At 45.2% G+C, this 15,428-nt stretch overlaps 1 protein-coding gene across 2 annotated transcripts in view; it reads left to right on the top strand.

Annotated features, from left to right (window-relative positions):
• The window catches only part of nav3 (neuron navigator 3), a 232,785-nt gene that overhangs the window by 142,525 nt on the left and 74,832 nt on the right, over positions 1-15,428 (top strand). The window contains exons 10-12 of one of the 2 annotated variants that reach the window (XM_078282062.1): positions 1,858-1,966; positions 12,966-13,382; positions 15,230-15,349. In XM_078282062.1, the coding sequence (XP_078138188.1) occupies positions 1,858-1,966; positions 12,966-13,382; positions 15,230-15,349 (646 nt within the window). The remainder of the gene's footprint in view (positions 1-1,857; positions 1,967-12,965; positions 13,383-15,229; positions 15,350-15,428) is intronic. The other variant, XM_078282063.1, reaches the window with a different exon arrangement.

Below are 15,428 nucleotides of genomic sequence, written 5' to 3' on the forward strand. Positions count from 1 at the left end.
TCTGGGTCTGGACATAAAACCACAATACATGATAAACAGGGAAAGGGAGAGTCTTCAGACAACAAGAGGCAAGAACTCGAAGCGATGACACACATCCTGTAAAAGTGACTTGACTAAGTGCTGCACCAGTGTCTCCAAGGCACATCGCTGCACGTTTACTGTACTTGGTGAATAAACTGACTCTAACAATGCTCGGTGTTACACAGCCTACGCCGAAATCAGGAAGATTGGTGTCAGTGTGCGAGATCAACCGCATACCGGCAGTGTGTTCTGTGTTTGTACTCTGTTCAATCAATGTGAAAAAAAAAAAACAGACATGAACTCTATAACTGACACAGAAGAAGTGGAAAGCCTCATGACTGCAAGCTGTGTATTTTCATTTTCAGATTTTTTTGCTAGAAAGCTCAGCCTGATGCCTTGAGGTCAACATTGAAATAGATTTTTTTAACCTGTATTTATCCGGGGAAAACTCACTCAGCATTTATGTTTTTTTTTTCTGGGCACCAACCTGCTTGATATTCATGCAGATAAACACATTCATGTCCGAGCTGCCCAGTACAACCACAGTCTTCTTCTTCTTCTTCTTCTCTTGGCACTGAGTCGCTCCACTGGACCAGCTGGGGGTTAAGAGTCGGGGGGGGGAGCGTTAATCCTTCTCTTTTCCCACCCAAATTTTCCCTCCTGGTCCAGCGGGGGGGGGGGGGGGGCGAATTTACAAACTTGCAACCTTTCCGTCCCGAGCCTCCCTTTCTAACATCCAGACTGCTGCCCCTCCCCTTCGCCCCAATCACAGTAATCACAGCAGCTTTCTGTCAGCGCGGGATGCTGAGAGCGTCGAAAACGGCATCACAGCTTCCCGCACTCGTCTTAATATCACACTACATTATCCCCTTATTGTACAAGATGTGCTGGCTCATTCATCCCCGCCAGTTTCCCTCTGAAAGCACCTTAAAACTGGAAACCAGCATGACCGGCATCCATTCCGTGTCTCATGCCACTTGTTAATTACCCATTCTGTGGTGCCCGCCTGCGGATATAGGCTAGCTTGACAGGCGCACAGAGAGGCTTAATTGGAGCAGACAAGCAGATACTTTGGTCTGCGCCCACAGCTCGCAGCTCTGAGATGATGCCCACCCGTGCTTATTAGCAGCGCTCCTTCAGAATAGGCCTAATAGCCTCAGTAAAACGAGCACTTCATCTGCAAATGAGGCACAGGGAAGTGCATAAAACATATGAAGTGCTTTCATGGCTGTGGGGAAGGAGGAGGAGGAGGAGGAGGAGGAGGAGGAGGAGGAGGAGGAGGAGGAGGAGGAGGAGAAGGGGGGGGGGGGGGGTTGGCAGCGCTTTCCAACACGCCTGACAGAGATGCAGAGGAGCTCTGACAGAGTTTGCTTTCGCAGGCATGATTGTGTCCCCAGCTAACTGACGTAGTGCGCGGTGTCACGGCACGACATTTCTGCGTTCGCCTGAAGGAAAAATGTCAATACTGCAAAAAAAAAAAAAAAAAAAAGATCCACTTTCTTCAGTGAAAGCGGTGCGGAGTGCGTGCGGCGCAGCCTGTGTGGCTGACAGGCTGATTTATTGGAAGGCTTTCAGATTGTCAGCATGGTGTTGCGGGACGCGAACCCATGCTGACTGTCGCATCGTGACGGGACGTTGCATCATGACGGGACGTCGCACTGCTCCCCCCCTGCTGGGACGTTCACTGACATCCAATGAAATATGTCACATGTCCTCATCACTTCTTATTGCGTGTGTTTGTGGGTTTGGGTGTGTGTTGTGTGTGTGTTGTGTGTGTGGGTAGGAGAGTGTGTGTGTGTGTGTCCAAACAGTAAATCATATAAACTGTGTCTCCAGGAGAAGACCCAGAGACGAGACGCATGCGGACGGTGAAGAACATCGCCGACCTGCGGCAGAACCTGGAAGAAACCATGTCCAGCCTGCGGGGGACGCAGATCAGCCACAGGTAGGAACACACACATGGTACAGTCCAATACTTTTTTTTTTTTTTTTTTTGTCTTTTTTGTCAGTTTAGGTTAGCTTAGTGTAAAGTTTTTAGTTCAGTTTAGTTTCATTTCACAGTGCTAAAACAAAAGCAAAGTGATAAAAACGCAGAAAATGAAAACGGTGGGGAAGTGGGTGTTGTAATGAGTGGGAGGGTGTGGGAGTGTGTGTGTGTGTGTGTGTGTGTGTGTGAGTGTGTTAGCACATGCACACATGGAGAAGGGGACGACAAGAGAGAGATTTCAGCATTGGAACAGCAACAAGACTTCCCGTTCACATTTCCCCATCCAGATTTTTTTCCCGGCCAGTCCTCGATCCGACCCGGCGACCTTCCGGCCGCCAGCCCACTTCTTCTTAACGTCTGCTGCCACTGTACGTTAAATAGATGCAGAAATAGATGCGTTTCATTCCCCAAAAACACAGCCAGGAGCCAGTTTTCATCGTTGCTTCCTTGTTCTCGCGGCCAGGCTACTGTGGTTTGTTCCTGCCAAATCAGTCGCATTTTGGCTGTGAGAGTCAGAAGCCTTCAGTCAGCTCCACCAATCAGGACATTCAAGCATTTTAAGCAGAAGCCTTTAGATCAAAATGGCTTTAAGAGAATGAAAAACACAGAACATTCAATCAGGTGTGTCCAAACTTTTAACTGGTAGTGTATATCTTACAACCCAGATTTACTCTTTTATTTTTGCTTTTCCATGGCATTAGATTTGCATTGGTGTGTGTTGGGTTTTGGCCGCTGCTGCAACATTCTCCCACTCTGTTGAAACTTGGCTTCAAACACACGACTCCCCGCCTGCCTCCTGCATGCATCATGCAATTTCAGTTGGACCCCGTTACAGAAATAAATCAGCTCAGGTCCAGTGCAGCTCTGACTCAGCTGCCATTGGTTATTTTGAGACACACACACACACACACCTTCGTATATTCCGCTCACTGTGAACATCAAGTTTTAAGCGACTTTGTCTGAACCACAGTCGCATTTTTGTATTTGGTTCGTTTAGGTTCACACTGCCCAATTACAAGCGAACCAGGGCTTACAGATAAAAGTCACATGAAGTCACAAGTACCTCATTTATTGGATATATCACCGATGGGTGATGTAGTGGAAATGCCTGCTGTCAATCAAATGAAGGGGCGGGAACTTCCTCTCCAAGCCGCTGCAGTGAGATCCGTATGTAAACATTGTAGCCTTGTAAACATTAAAGACTTTTCAAACGTCTTTGATGGTAATACATTTATTCAGTATAGTTATCGGGGTCTAACAACATATTCTGTGTCTGTACAAGTGAAATTATGAATGTAAACAAATCCACGTTACATGGAAAACTCTGTTGTTCATCTTTAAGTCCAATTTGGCCACAAAAACGAGCTGCAGCCAAAATATAAAGCACATAGTTTGAAGGAGAGCAAACCTTTGAAATTAATTAAAATAAGGCACAGGCGTGTTCAAAACAGCGTGATCACAGCTTAATGTCTCAGCACCAATTAACCAAGCCAATTTCCTCGTGCAGCCGTTGCACTTGGCAAATAAAAAGCAGTCGTGAGTTTGATATCTTCGACTCTCCCGGCTCGATCCGTCACACAGATCCGGCGGGGAGATGCCGCTCGTCTCCGAGCGTTAATGATCTCCCTCTCCATTACCGCGCCGTCTTCTCCTCCACGTTCCCCGGATTTGATTAAAAACCTGCTTCACCAGCCTTACCAGCTGGCACACAGGCAGCGATATTCGGGAGTGACGGACACCTAACACCTTAAAAGACCGTCCCATCTGTGAGCCGTCCCCAACATTAAGAGTCTGACAACGTACAGTGTAGAGGCTGCGGCTCAGGCGAAGACAAAATGATAACCATTGGTTTATGTCAAGTCCCCGGGCAACGGCTCTCCGCTCTCCTCTCTCCTCTCTCCTTCTCCCTCAGTCTATTATTTTGTGTGTTTTGCCCCATTTACAGAGGAAGATGGTGGCCAGGCTGCCGACAGCCATGACAGATGGCGGTCTGCGCGTGTGTGCGTGTGTGTGTGTGTGTGTGTTTATTTTTCACTTTTCTCCTCAGAGGAGTCTCAGCCAGGCGCGATCAATAGAGCGCCATTGTCTTTCCACCGCATTTAATCCAATGGGACCCACGGGGGTCTGGGATGGAGGTGTGTGTGTGTGTGTGGTGGTGGGGGGGGGTGGGGTGGGGGGGGGTGGGGTGGGGGGGGGGGGGTGTTGATTGGTCTACGAACACTGGTCCCATTCACATTCATCAGAGGCACCAGGACAGTCAGCATGAAATAAATGGAAAGTGCATCATCTTACCTCCAAATTAGCATCATGTATGGTGTGGCTGCATGTGTGTGTGTGTGTGTGTGTGTGTGTGTGTGTGTGTGTGTGTATTGGAGCAGTGGAGCAGCAATGCAGCAAGCATTGGTCCAAGATGGCAGCAGCATCCCCAGTGAATTACTGTATGGCCTACTGCCCAATTTTGAACCATTAGATTTAATGGAAAAAGTGAAGTCAGCCCCTCTGTGTGTGTCTCTGTGTGTGTGTGTGTGTGTGTGTGTGTGTGTGTATGCATGTGACCACTTACACATATTTATATTCAGTAAGTGAGGATCTCCTCAGATTATGCAAACCAATTCAGTCCATAACAAGAGCTGGGCCAAACCGTCCTAATCTCTCTCTCCTGGATAAGAAACCGACGTAATCGCCGCGGAGCTTCCTCCGCCTTCGGAGTAATTAATCTCTGTTCCGCTCGGGCGCACGCGACTGTCATATTCATCACTCTTTCTTTCACTCCGGTCCCTCTTCGGGGATTCTCCATCCTTCCACACCTGTCTGCACCCCGTCCTTGCCGACTCTTGCTTCCAGAGGTCCGGTGGTAGTCGTCAAAACGTCAAAAATATCCCCCATCCTGCATCTGTCCCGCTACGGTCCTCCACCAGGACTGCAGCAGCCTGTTGTTTCTTAAATGTTGTACATGGAGCTGAACAGAAATTTTGTAATATTTACCAGACTATTCGTTACACCTTACAATGGCTGAAAACTTGAAAAGGGAACAAAATTAGATTTTTAAGAACAGTTCCTATCAGAAGTGGAGCAGTAACACACCAAACATTCAGTAAAATGTGGGACTTCTGCTAATTCTGGATGCCGTTACTTGCTACCTAGCTTACATACATTAGTTATCAGAAATATTTGATCTCAACGTGGGGTCCGGGGACCACCAGGGGTCCTTGAGGGGGTTCCAGGGGGTCCCCAGCAAATTGATGAATTGTTAAACTTCAGCATTATTTCATTTACAAGAAGTTAACACAATTAGAGAATGTAGAAGAATGACTGTTCTGATCATAGTTTCTCTGTTATCTCTCTACCTACAATACAGATAGTCATGGGATTCTGGACAAAATCATATCTGACAATAAAAATATTCTCAGATTTGGGTCCGAGAGACAAAATCTCATCAAATGGGGGTCTGTGGCTCTAATGTGGACTAAATTAGGGGTCCTTGATATGAAAAAGGTTGAGAATCGCTGTGATAGAAGACACATCATCAATGTCTGTTAATAACATGTGAGTGCCATCGCCACTGTTTTGACACCTGCTAAAATTTTACCTATTTGCAGTGTAACTGCTCTAAAGAATATGGAAAAAAAAACTACTCAGTGAATATAAAACCCCAATCAGGAAACCCCACATCTAAATATTATAACTGAATTTAACCAAATTTACTCACTGCTTTGAGCTTTTACCAGCATTAAGTTTGCATTAGTGTTGGAAAACTGCTGGCTCAATACAAGATGGCAGCACACCTGTGAATTATATTTTACTGCCCAGTTTCACAGTTTTTCAACCAGTTTAGATTTAGAAAATGAAATGCAAAACCCCCCAAAAAAGGATCAAATGTAATGTAAATTTAAAAACATACAACGTGATTAACTCACTAATATAGACTTCAGTACGTGTTAGTGTGTATTTCCCCACTCCGTCAAGACTCAAATGGAAGCCGGCTGAAGGTGAAAGCGGCCTGCAGCGAGGTGCAGCTTGTCTGGGAGCTGATGGCGGCGGCGTTTCCTGTCACCTGAAGTCATTGACCCGTGGAAAAAGCCCCTCTGCACATACTGTGTTACTGTGGTTTGGCCCTGCAGCAGTCTGCCTTTCTTATTGAGCCTGACTTTGGTGCTTTGAAGCCCGGTCCGGCGCAGTCTTCAGAGGGCCAGACGTGTTGGGGCCTCCGCAGATAATCCGTATCGATCCGAAACCCACATTTAATTTCCCTCTCTACCTTATTTTTTTTTCAATCCAGACAATGAAAAATGGTATTGATTGACATTTGAAGGCGAAGAAAGTAACGTCTCCCCGCGCGAAGAAACGCCGCGATCTTCAAGGGCAAACCTGGCACGGCGAGCGGAGAAAAAAAAAAAAGGAAAACTCCTCCTCCTCCTCTTCCTCTTCCTCCTCCTCCTCCTCTCGTCTTCCCCTCCGCCCGGGCCGGAGGGATCCCCCGCCGAGTCCCGCCGGGGATCTCGGCTAAGCGGCAGATGAAGTTTTTTTGAACATAATATCGAATAAAAGCCCGGTCGGGGTTTATGTTTATTTTGTGTTTACACTTTGGAGTGCAGAGAGAGAGAGAGAGAGAGAGAGAGAGAGAGAGAGAGAGAACGGGGCCGGCTCAATTATTCATCGCTTTGGAATGGAGGAGATAGCCGTTGGTCCAATCCGGCGAGTGCGTCTGAGTTGTTTTTCTGCTCATCACATTTACATTTCAGGCATTTAGCTGAAGCTTTCATTCCGGGGTAGAACAAGCTTTGACTCCTAAATCACCAAAATGACTTGCAGCCAACGGTAATGAATGCAAGAGTCAGAGCCACAGATGATTCTCAGTCCCTGACAGTGTTTCTGTGACTGAGCAGAGAGGAGAGGAGAGCAGGTCCGATGCAGCGGACAGGAAGTGATGCGATTGTTGAAAAGATTGAAAGAGATTTCAGTCTGTGACAGGAGATGGAAAGAGACTCTGCTGTGCTGACTGGAGCGGAGGGGTCAGGACCGGTCAACCCAGTGGCTTATAACACCCCCCAGTACCAATACCAACCCCCCTCCTACACACACACACACACACATACATACACACACACACATACACACAAAACAATGACACACTGTGGGAATGTTAGATCACATGCAGGCATCTAAGCCAAAAAGCAGCAACTTCATGAAATGCAGAAAAAAGGCTTATTGGTCCAAAAGTGGACTGTATATATTTTAATAATAATAATCATCATCATAATAATCAATAATAATCATTCATGAACAAAAAGTAGTTCCTGCTATTTGCCTTTGAAGGGCAGTTTTGTCTTCCTCCATCTTTCCTTTTCATCCAAGCGTATTGATTTGTGTATTTCGATACGGAATCTTAATTGCTATTATTCTCTGTGTGTGTGTGTGTGTGTGTGTGTGTGTGTGTGTGTGTGTGTGTGTGTGCAAAAACACTCCTCAAAGCCCTTCACCTTCCCAGAGGCAACAGGTTGCTAAGAAGTCAGAGAATGTTATTGATGTGTGTGTGTGTGTGTGTGTGTGTGTGTGTGTGTGTGTGTGTGTGTAGAGACATCAGAGGGTGGGACAGCCACACATCACAGCCTTCCTCCCCCAGGACAGAAACACACAGACATCAATACAGAACCACAGCAGATGACAAAACTATCCGATGGCCATTCAATATAAAGATGCTAGTCACAACATGTGCACACACACACACACACACACACACACACACACACACACACACACACACACACACACACACACACACACACACACACACACACCTTGTTTTTCCTCACACCTCCCTTATTTCTATGTGTTGGATTCTGGTAAAAGATGCCATTGGTTGTTTCTGTCTGAACTGTGCAGTATAAAAGCAGACTACAGGGGGCAGCGGGGTCTCTATGTCCTGTACAGCACACACACACACACACACACACACACACACACACACACACACACACACCGCAGACAGGTTAGACACAAACACAATGACACATTGGCTGATAGAGTAGAAAAGTGGTAGAAAAAGACCAATCTTTAAAATCAGTCACCAGTTTTGTTGAGCTTAGTTTTGCTAATTTAGTTAGTTGGTCTGGTGCAGTTTAGTTTAGTTTAGTTTAGTTTAGTTTAGTTTAATGAATTTAGCTTAGGATAGTTCAGTTTTGCTAAGTTAGCTTAGTTTAGTTTGGCTCTTTTTAGGTTAGTTTATTTACACAGTATATACAACGTAGAAAGTGAGAAAGAAAAGTAATCAAACACGATGATGAAAAAGCACAAAATGAAGAGAAACGGAAGACTAATTTGTGCAGGTGAGGTAAAAAGTTAGCTCAGTTAGCTTAGTACAGTGTAGTATTATCTAGTCTAGTTGTAGCACAAAAATGTAGAAGTGATAAAGAAGAGAATCTAAATGACAACAGAAACATAATGGTCAAAACTGGTGGAAGAAGCTCCATAAAATGACAAATAGGAATTATTTTTGGAAATGCTATCGTAACTGTATGCTTCCAAAGAATTAGTAAACTTCTTATTTAAAACTCTGTGGATTCCACTTGAGGTTTGTCTTGGGAGTGGAGCTGCAGGATCACAGCTCTGCCAACAGTAAGTTAACACTAGCAGTACTGTAGATGTTTAACCGGTAAACTCTCAGACCTCGTTAGTAGCATCAAGAGAAAGTTATATTTATATCTAGCATTGCTCAGCAATAAGCAAATCCCTGCTGTCAACATGGATTCACCTCCCGCTGAGCTCTGAACTACACACAGAGTAGTCTCCCAATCTACTTTAAGATTTATTTTTACTGTAGTTCTTCTTTATCAGGATGCAGCAAAGAGAGAGAGAGGATTACATCTGAGTTAAAGGACAAACATCAGATTAAACCCACAACTCCTACAGCTGTCTTCCTTTCTTTCACTTCCTAACTAATGCTAATTAAAATGTGCATATGTCTAAAAATATTGAAAGAGGCCATAAAGGTGCAGCTTGTAGCATGTTTACATCAATAAATCATATATCAAGGTATCGCAAAATGATATAATGATGTTTAAAAATGCCACACATAGCCCCTTTAAATATGTTTCTGGACTATGTTTGAACATGCATACGCTCACATACGATATTCTGTTTAACCACATGTGAGTAGAGTATATTTCTGGAATCTCCCATCCTGCTCGTCCTCCACTCTGCAGGGAGGACAGAGGAGACGCCGTCTGTTCAGATGTGTAAAACATCTCAGCACGTCTCCTCTAGCTGCCGCTCGGCTCGATCCTTCGCTCCGACGCTCTTTGTTCCAACACCTACACACCCCGTCTCTCTCCCAGGTTCTCTCTCTCTTTCTTCTTTCTTTTCCTCTCTCAGCTGCTTGGAGATAAAGATACGGTGCGTTAAAGCATGCAGGCTGCGCTGTATATGATTCTGATTTCTGTGGCAAATTGATTTCTGGTCACTTGTCATGATAATAAGCAGCTGTTTCTTTTGGCTTCTTGACACTTTAACATGGCAATGGGTGTTTGGGTTAATGGGTAGGAGAGGTGTGAGAGTGTGTGTGTGTGTGTGTGTGTATCACTGCCCTTCTCATGTCGGCACTTGGCATCATAGGGGGGTTGTAGTGAGTCTAGCCTCTGTTTGTGCCTTCTATGCCCTTTCACACACACACACACACACACACACACACACAGCTGTTCTCACACCTCTCTTATTGTAATGTGTGAGACGCTGGTTGAAGATGGCATGGCTTTCACCACCTCATGAAGGCCAGCATGCAGCGGCAGCCATCGAAACAACTCCCTCATCCTCTATCTGTCCTGCTCATGTCTATCTAAATAGACAAACTGCAACACAACACTCTAATCTTTACAACTAAATGACATTTGAAATCTCCAAATAGTTCCTCTCAGAGGTGGAGCAAAAGTCAAAAGTCTGGACCCACCTCATTCTCTTAAAGCCATTTTGATCTAAAGGCTTCTGCTTAAATGCTTTGAAATTAGTTTCTTAGACAAATATAAATAGTGAAGTTAATCTATATGTATGAATTTCTTTCCAAAGCCTTTGTCTTTCCATCAAGGCAAAGGGCGGCTACTTTAAAGAATCTAAAATATAAGATAGTTTTGATTTGTTTAACACTTTTTTGGTCGCTGCATAATTCCATTTGTGTTATTTTCGTAGCTTTGATGTCTTTACTGTTATTCTAAAATGTGGAAAATAGTAAAAAACAAATGTCACTTATAGCTGGACACCGGCAGACAGCGAGTCCATTTCCATTTCCATCAACATACTGATACTATTACATTTCAGAGTAAGAGCATGTAAACACCATATCCTGATATTTGAAACCTGAATATGAGTATCAGTATATTTCTTTATTAACAGAGACCCTGAGGCATGTAACACAATCCTTTTTAATGTTGGGTTTTGTTGTGTGTGTGTGTGTGTGTGTGTGTGTGTGTGTGTGTATGTATGTGTGTCCGGCCTGTTTCCATGGTAATATGCATTATATATAACGGAACAAGCCGTTATTTCATGTACACAGGGATGTTTGCGGCTAGAATGCATATTAACAGCTTATCCTGACAGAAACAAACCGGAGCAGCTGTCTGGTTTCTATTTTTTTTTTTTTTCTATTCCCTCTCCATGTAAATGCAGTGCACTCTTCTTCCCAGCAGAGAGAGCTCCAGCTAGGTGCCACTGCTGCCTCGCTCCTCTCTGCTGCGTGTGTGTGTGTGTGTGTGTGTGTGTCCAGATAGAGTCCATCTTTGCATGTGTTGTAGAAGACTCAGGAATTGATTGTAGAATTTGAGTTTTGTTCCCAAGCCGTACTTGGAGAGATAAGAGCTGAGCGTTGCAGTATTCCCGTTCAGATCCATCTACAACATTAGAGGGAGAGTTTCTGTGCTCAGAAATCAGAATCAGAATCAGAATCAGAAATACTTTATTGATCCCCGAGGGGAAATTGGGTTACATTGCAGTTGCTCACGTTCTAGAAGAGAAATATATATAAGCATAGAGAAATTATAAGAAAAATAGAAATAAGAAAATAAGAAATATGTGCAAATATGTGCATCATACTATAATATATACAACAGTGTAAATAAGTAAATAATTATTGCACAGTTGAATTATTGCACAGAATGAATGGAGGATGGCTGCAGGTTGGATGGCTGCTGCTCCAGCCGGGCGATCTTCTTTCTTTGTCTCTCGCCGTCGGCTTCCATTCTCTGCCGGGGCTTCTTTTACAGCTTCACTTATTCTCACTCTGACTCTCTCTCTCTCTCTCTCTCTCTCTCTCTCTCTCTCACTCTCTCCTTCTCTCTCTGTCTCTCTCTCTTTCTGTTTCTCTATCTCTCTCTCGCTTTCTCTCCCTCTGTCTCTCTCTCTCTCTCTCTCTCTCTCACTCTCCCCTTCTCTCTCTGTCTCTCTCTCTTTCTGTTTCTCTATCTCTCTCTCGCTTTCTCTCCCTCTGTCTCTCTCTCTCTCTCTCTCTCTCTCTCTCTCTTTCTCTCTCTCTCACTCTCTCCTTCTCTCTCTGTCTCTCTCTCTTTCTCTTTCTCTATCTCTCTCTCGCTTTCTCTCCCTCTGTCTCTCTCTGTCTCTCTCTCTTTCTCTCTCTCTCTCACTCTCTCCTCTCTCTGTCTCTCTCTCTTTCTCTATCTCTCTCTCGCTTTCTCTCCTTCTTTGTCTCTCTCTGTCTCTGTCTCTCTTTCTCTCTTTCTCTCTCTATCTCTCTTTCTCTCTCTCTCTCTTTCTCTCTCTCTCTCTCTCTCGCTTTCTTTCCCTCGCTCTCTCTCTCTGTCTCTTCTCTCGCGCTTTCTCTCTCTCTCCCTCTCCCTTACTCTCTCTGTTTCTGTCTCTGTTTCTGTCTCTTTCTCTCTCTCTCTCGCTTTCTTTCCCTGGCTTCCTCTCTCTCTGTCTCTTCTCTCTTGCTTTCTCTCTCTCCCTCTCTCCCTTACTCTCTCTGTTTCTCTGTCTCTCTCTCTCCTCTCTCTCTCTCTCTCTCCCTCCACAGCATCTCTCTCTCCGTAGCTGCATTTCCATCCGAGTACTCTTTTGCGAATTAGAGATGCTGTGTGTGAGATATCTGACTTCCAAATGTCAAACCTGCTGTTGCTCCCATGTAGACATTGTCCATTGTTGTTATATGGCATTTGTCGGTGTATTATGTTATTGTCAAGTGCATTTGTTTGTTTTTGTCTTCAGATGAAATATGGACAACATTAGCTGACACTAAAGAACAGCAGCTTCCCCAATACTAATCAATTCTTGACAGACCATTTTGCTCATGGATGTTTTTCTGTCTTTAGGAGGCTTTATTTATTTGTTTCAACCCAGCTGATGGAAACGCACCTAATTCAGATTTTACTTTTTGCGACGTTTCAAAAGTTTGTGTCGAATTCGCTCGACAGTTGGATGGAAACATATTTGCCGTCTGTCCGTCTCTTTCCTCGTCTCTCTCTGTCTGTCTCTCCCTCTCTCTCTATGTGACAGACCATGATGGTCTGACATATATTCTCACGGGAGCCTTCGTCTTCTTCTCTCCTCTGTCTCCAAGTTAACATACTGGAAGAAGCAGCACTTTAGGAAGGTCACACACACACACACACACACACACACACACAGAGCGATGTTAGGAGCAGCAGCATGTGATTTAAAGGGAGTGGCACTCAACTGATGTAGACAGCCTTGTTGTGGCAACATGACTGATCTTTCTGCCTGAGTGACTTGCCCTTCGCACAGCAATGCGTTTGATATGATGGCTCCGGTGTCTTGGACCTGTGATTTGGGTCCATTTGAGGGAAATCTGCCAAGTCATTCTCCACTGAGTCTTCTAGAAAGTTTAGCAACTGATGCTTTTGTGTGAAATACCTGGCTGATAGTTATTTTTTTGATTTTATGTCATGTTTCAGAAGTAATTCTCTCACATTCTCTCTCTCTCTCTCTGTCTCCACAGTACTCTAGAAACGACCTTTGACACCACAGTAACCACTGAGGTCAATGGGCGGAGCCTCCCAGCCCTCACCACGCGCTCCTCCCCCATGGCCTGGCGTCTGGGCCAATCACAAACCCCACGTCTCCAGGCAGGAGACGCCCCCTCCATGCCCAGCGGCTACGCCGCGCCCAGGGCGGGCGGCACGGCGGCCGCCGGCACCGCCGCGGGGCGCTACAGCGGCCACCCGGACCCCTCCAGGTTTGTGTACAGCGCCCCCCTGAGGCGAGCGGCGGCCGCGGCGGCAGGGGCGAGGGGGGCGGAGCAGGGGGAGAAGGGAGGAGGAGGGCCGGAAGGAGGGATGGAGATGGAGGTGGCAGGGTACATGAGTGATGGGGACATCCTGGGGAGGAACGCCCGGACGGATGAGCTCACCAGCGGGTAGGATGACCAGCTACACCGGGCTGCTAGTGCTGAGCCCGGTGTTAGCTTCTTCTGAACAAATTCCTGCTTTAACACTTTCTGCTTTAAGTCTACGTTAGTCAAGACCTGAAGTTTTGTGAAATGAGTGTGAACTCTGAAATGAATAATGCGAATATTACGTTCTTTCACCATGAAAGGATTATGTGGCAATAACGCAAAATGGACACGCCATTTTCATCTATCATGTGAAACATTTTGCTGATGGTTATGTTTAGAAAAGTGAAGCGTTAGGTTTAGGCAACTAAAACTTTGGTTAAGGTTAGGCAACAAAAACAACTTTGTTAAGGTTAGGGAAAGATTTTTGTCACGGTTAAATAAGAAAAACTTGAGCTGAAAATGAAATGAATGCTGCCTGTTTCTAGTCTTGTCTCCTTCATGTAATCCTTTCATGGTGGAGAATTGTATTTCTGTTTTTTCTGCATAAAGCACATTATTTTCATTTAAGGACGCCATGCTCATTTCACAAAACATTGCACAACAGAAACAATGCATCTTGTGCAGTCTAAAGTCGTAAGACCCCAGCTTTCAGATGGATTGGCCTCATACTTCATTCCTACTGCAACAGTTACCACTAAAAAGGCCATTTGTTGTGTGTAAAGGGCAAGGTGTATTGAATCAACGTGACAAATTTCCATTCAGTGCCGCAATGTAAATTCAATTCAGGCCACAAAAGTTCACGGTTAGACATGTATTCGTTCAAAGGCGCCAAGGCCTCACCTATTTTTTCTATGTGAACGGCGCACTTTAAGAAAAATGGCTTCCTGACATCCGCCAAGGCTGCCGCTGGTTTGTCACGCCATGAAGGAGACGCTCACATAATGCATCCATGCAAACCTTGAGCGCACTCAATACACTGACAGAGCTCCTGAATGAGAAAAGATAAGTCAGTATCTTGTGTGTGTGTGTGTGTGTGTGTGTGTGTGTGTGTGTGTGTGTGTGTGTGTGTAGGCTTCTGACCTTCATCCACTCAATAGCGATGAATGCCGCTCTGCCTTGAGCAAGAGAGGAGAAGTGTGTTCAAAAGCAATTCTCTGAACACATATGAATGTCTGCACACACACACACACACACACACCCACGCTACACACACACACACACACACACTGCCACCCATGCTTTTAAGATTTCCCCAAACCGCTTTGCGAGCAGGGAAAACTAGGAAGTAAAGGAAGTTTTCCCGATTGCCAAGCGAAGCATCTGCAGGATTAAGGAAGTGTCAGAGTGGAAAATGTAGCAGCAAGTTGGGAGGGAAAGGTGATTAGCTGAATTATGAGGCTAATTAGCTCAACGCTAATGATCCTCATGTCCCATCAGCCGTATCTGATAGCAACCTGGCAGTACACACACTCGCAGATACACACAGACTCTCATACACATATAATCACATTTGCACACTCGTACAAACACGTACACATTCCCATACACACACACACACACACACACACACACAAATATTCACATGTATGCATTCACACGCTTACATATAGTAAAGACAGATACACACAGATTCATACATATACACTCCCGCATACACACACAATCATAGATAATGTACACACACACACACACACTCACATACAAATGCACTCATGCAAGCAAACTACATGTCTGTCAATCAAGTGTCTCTCAATCAATACATCCATCAATCAGTCAGGTCACTGCCCTTCCTCTACTGGTTCAAGTTCAATTAGTCAGACTGTTTATCAATAAAAAAGTGAGAAAATCATGAATAAATCAGACTTTTTTTTTTTCCTGCCAAAGGAGGTCGACGCTCTTCCCGCCTCTAATTAGTCTTCCTCTAACAGATACCTTACAGACGGCGGCCTCCATCTGTATGCGCGGAACGCGGGCCGGACCTCGGACACGGCCTCTTCTCGAGAAACGTCCCAGAGAGGAGGCAAAGACGTGCAGGGAGACATCGACAGGTAAGGACGGCGTCTGTCAATCATCCCGAGCGTCCTGTTTAGCTGCCGTGTGTTTGATGTGTGGACCGCGGCTCTGCCC

This window comes from Centroberyx gerrardi, chromosome 24, assembly GCF_048128805.1.
Source record: "Centroberyx gerrardi isolate f3 chromosome 24, fCenGer3.hap1.cur.20231027, whole genome shotgun sequence".
NCBI lineage: Eukaryota > Metazoa > Chordata > Actinopteri > Beryciformes > Berycidae > Centroberyx > Centroberyx gerrardi.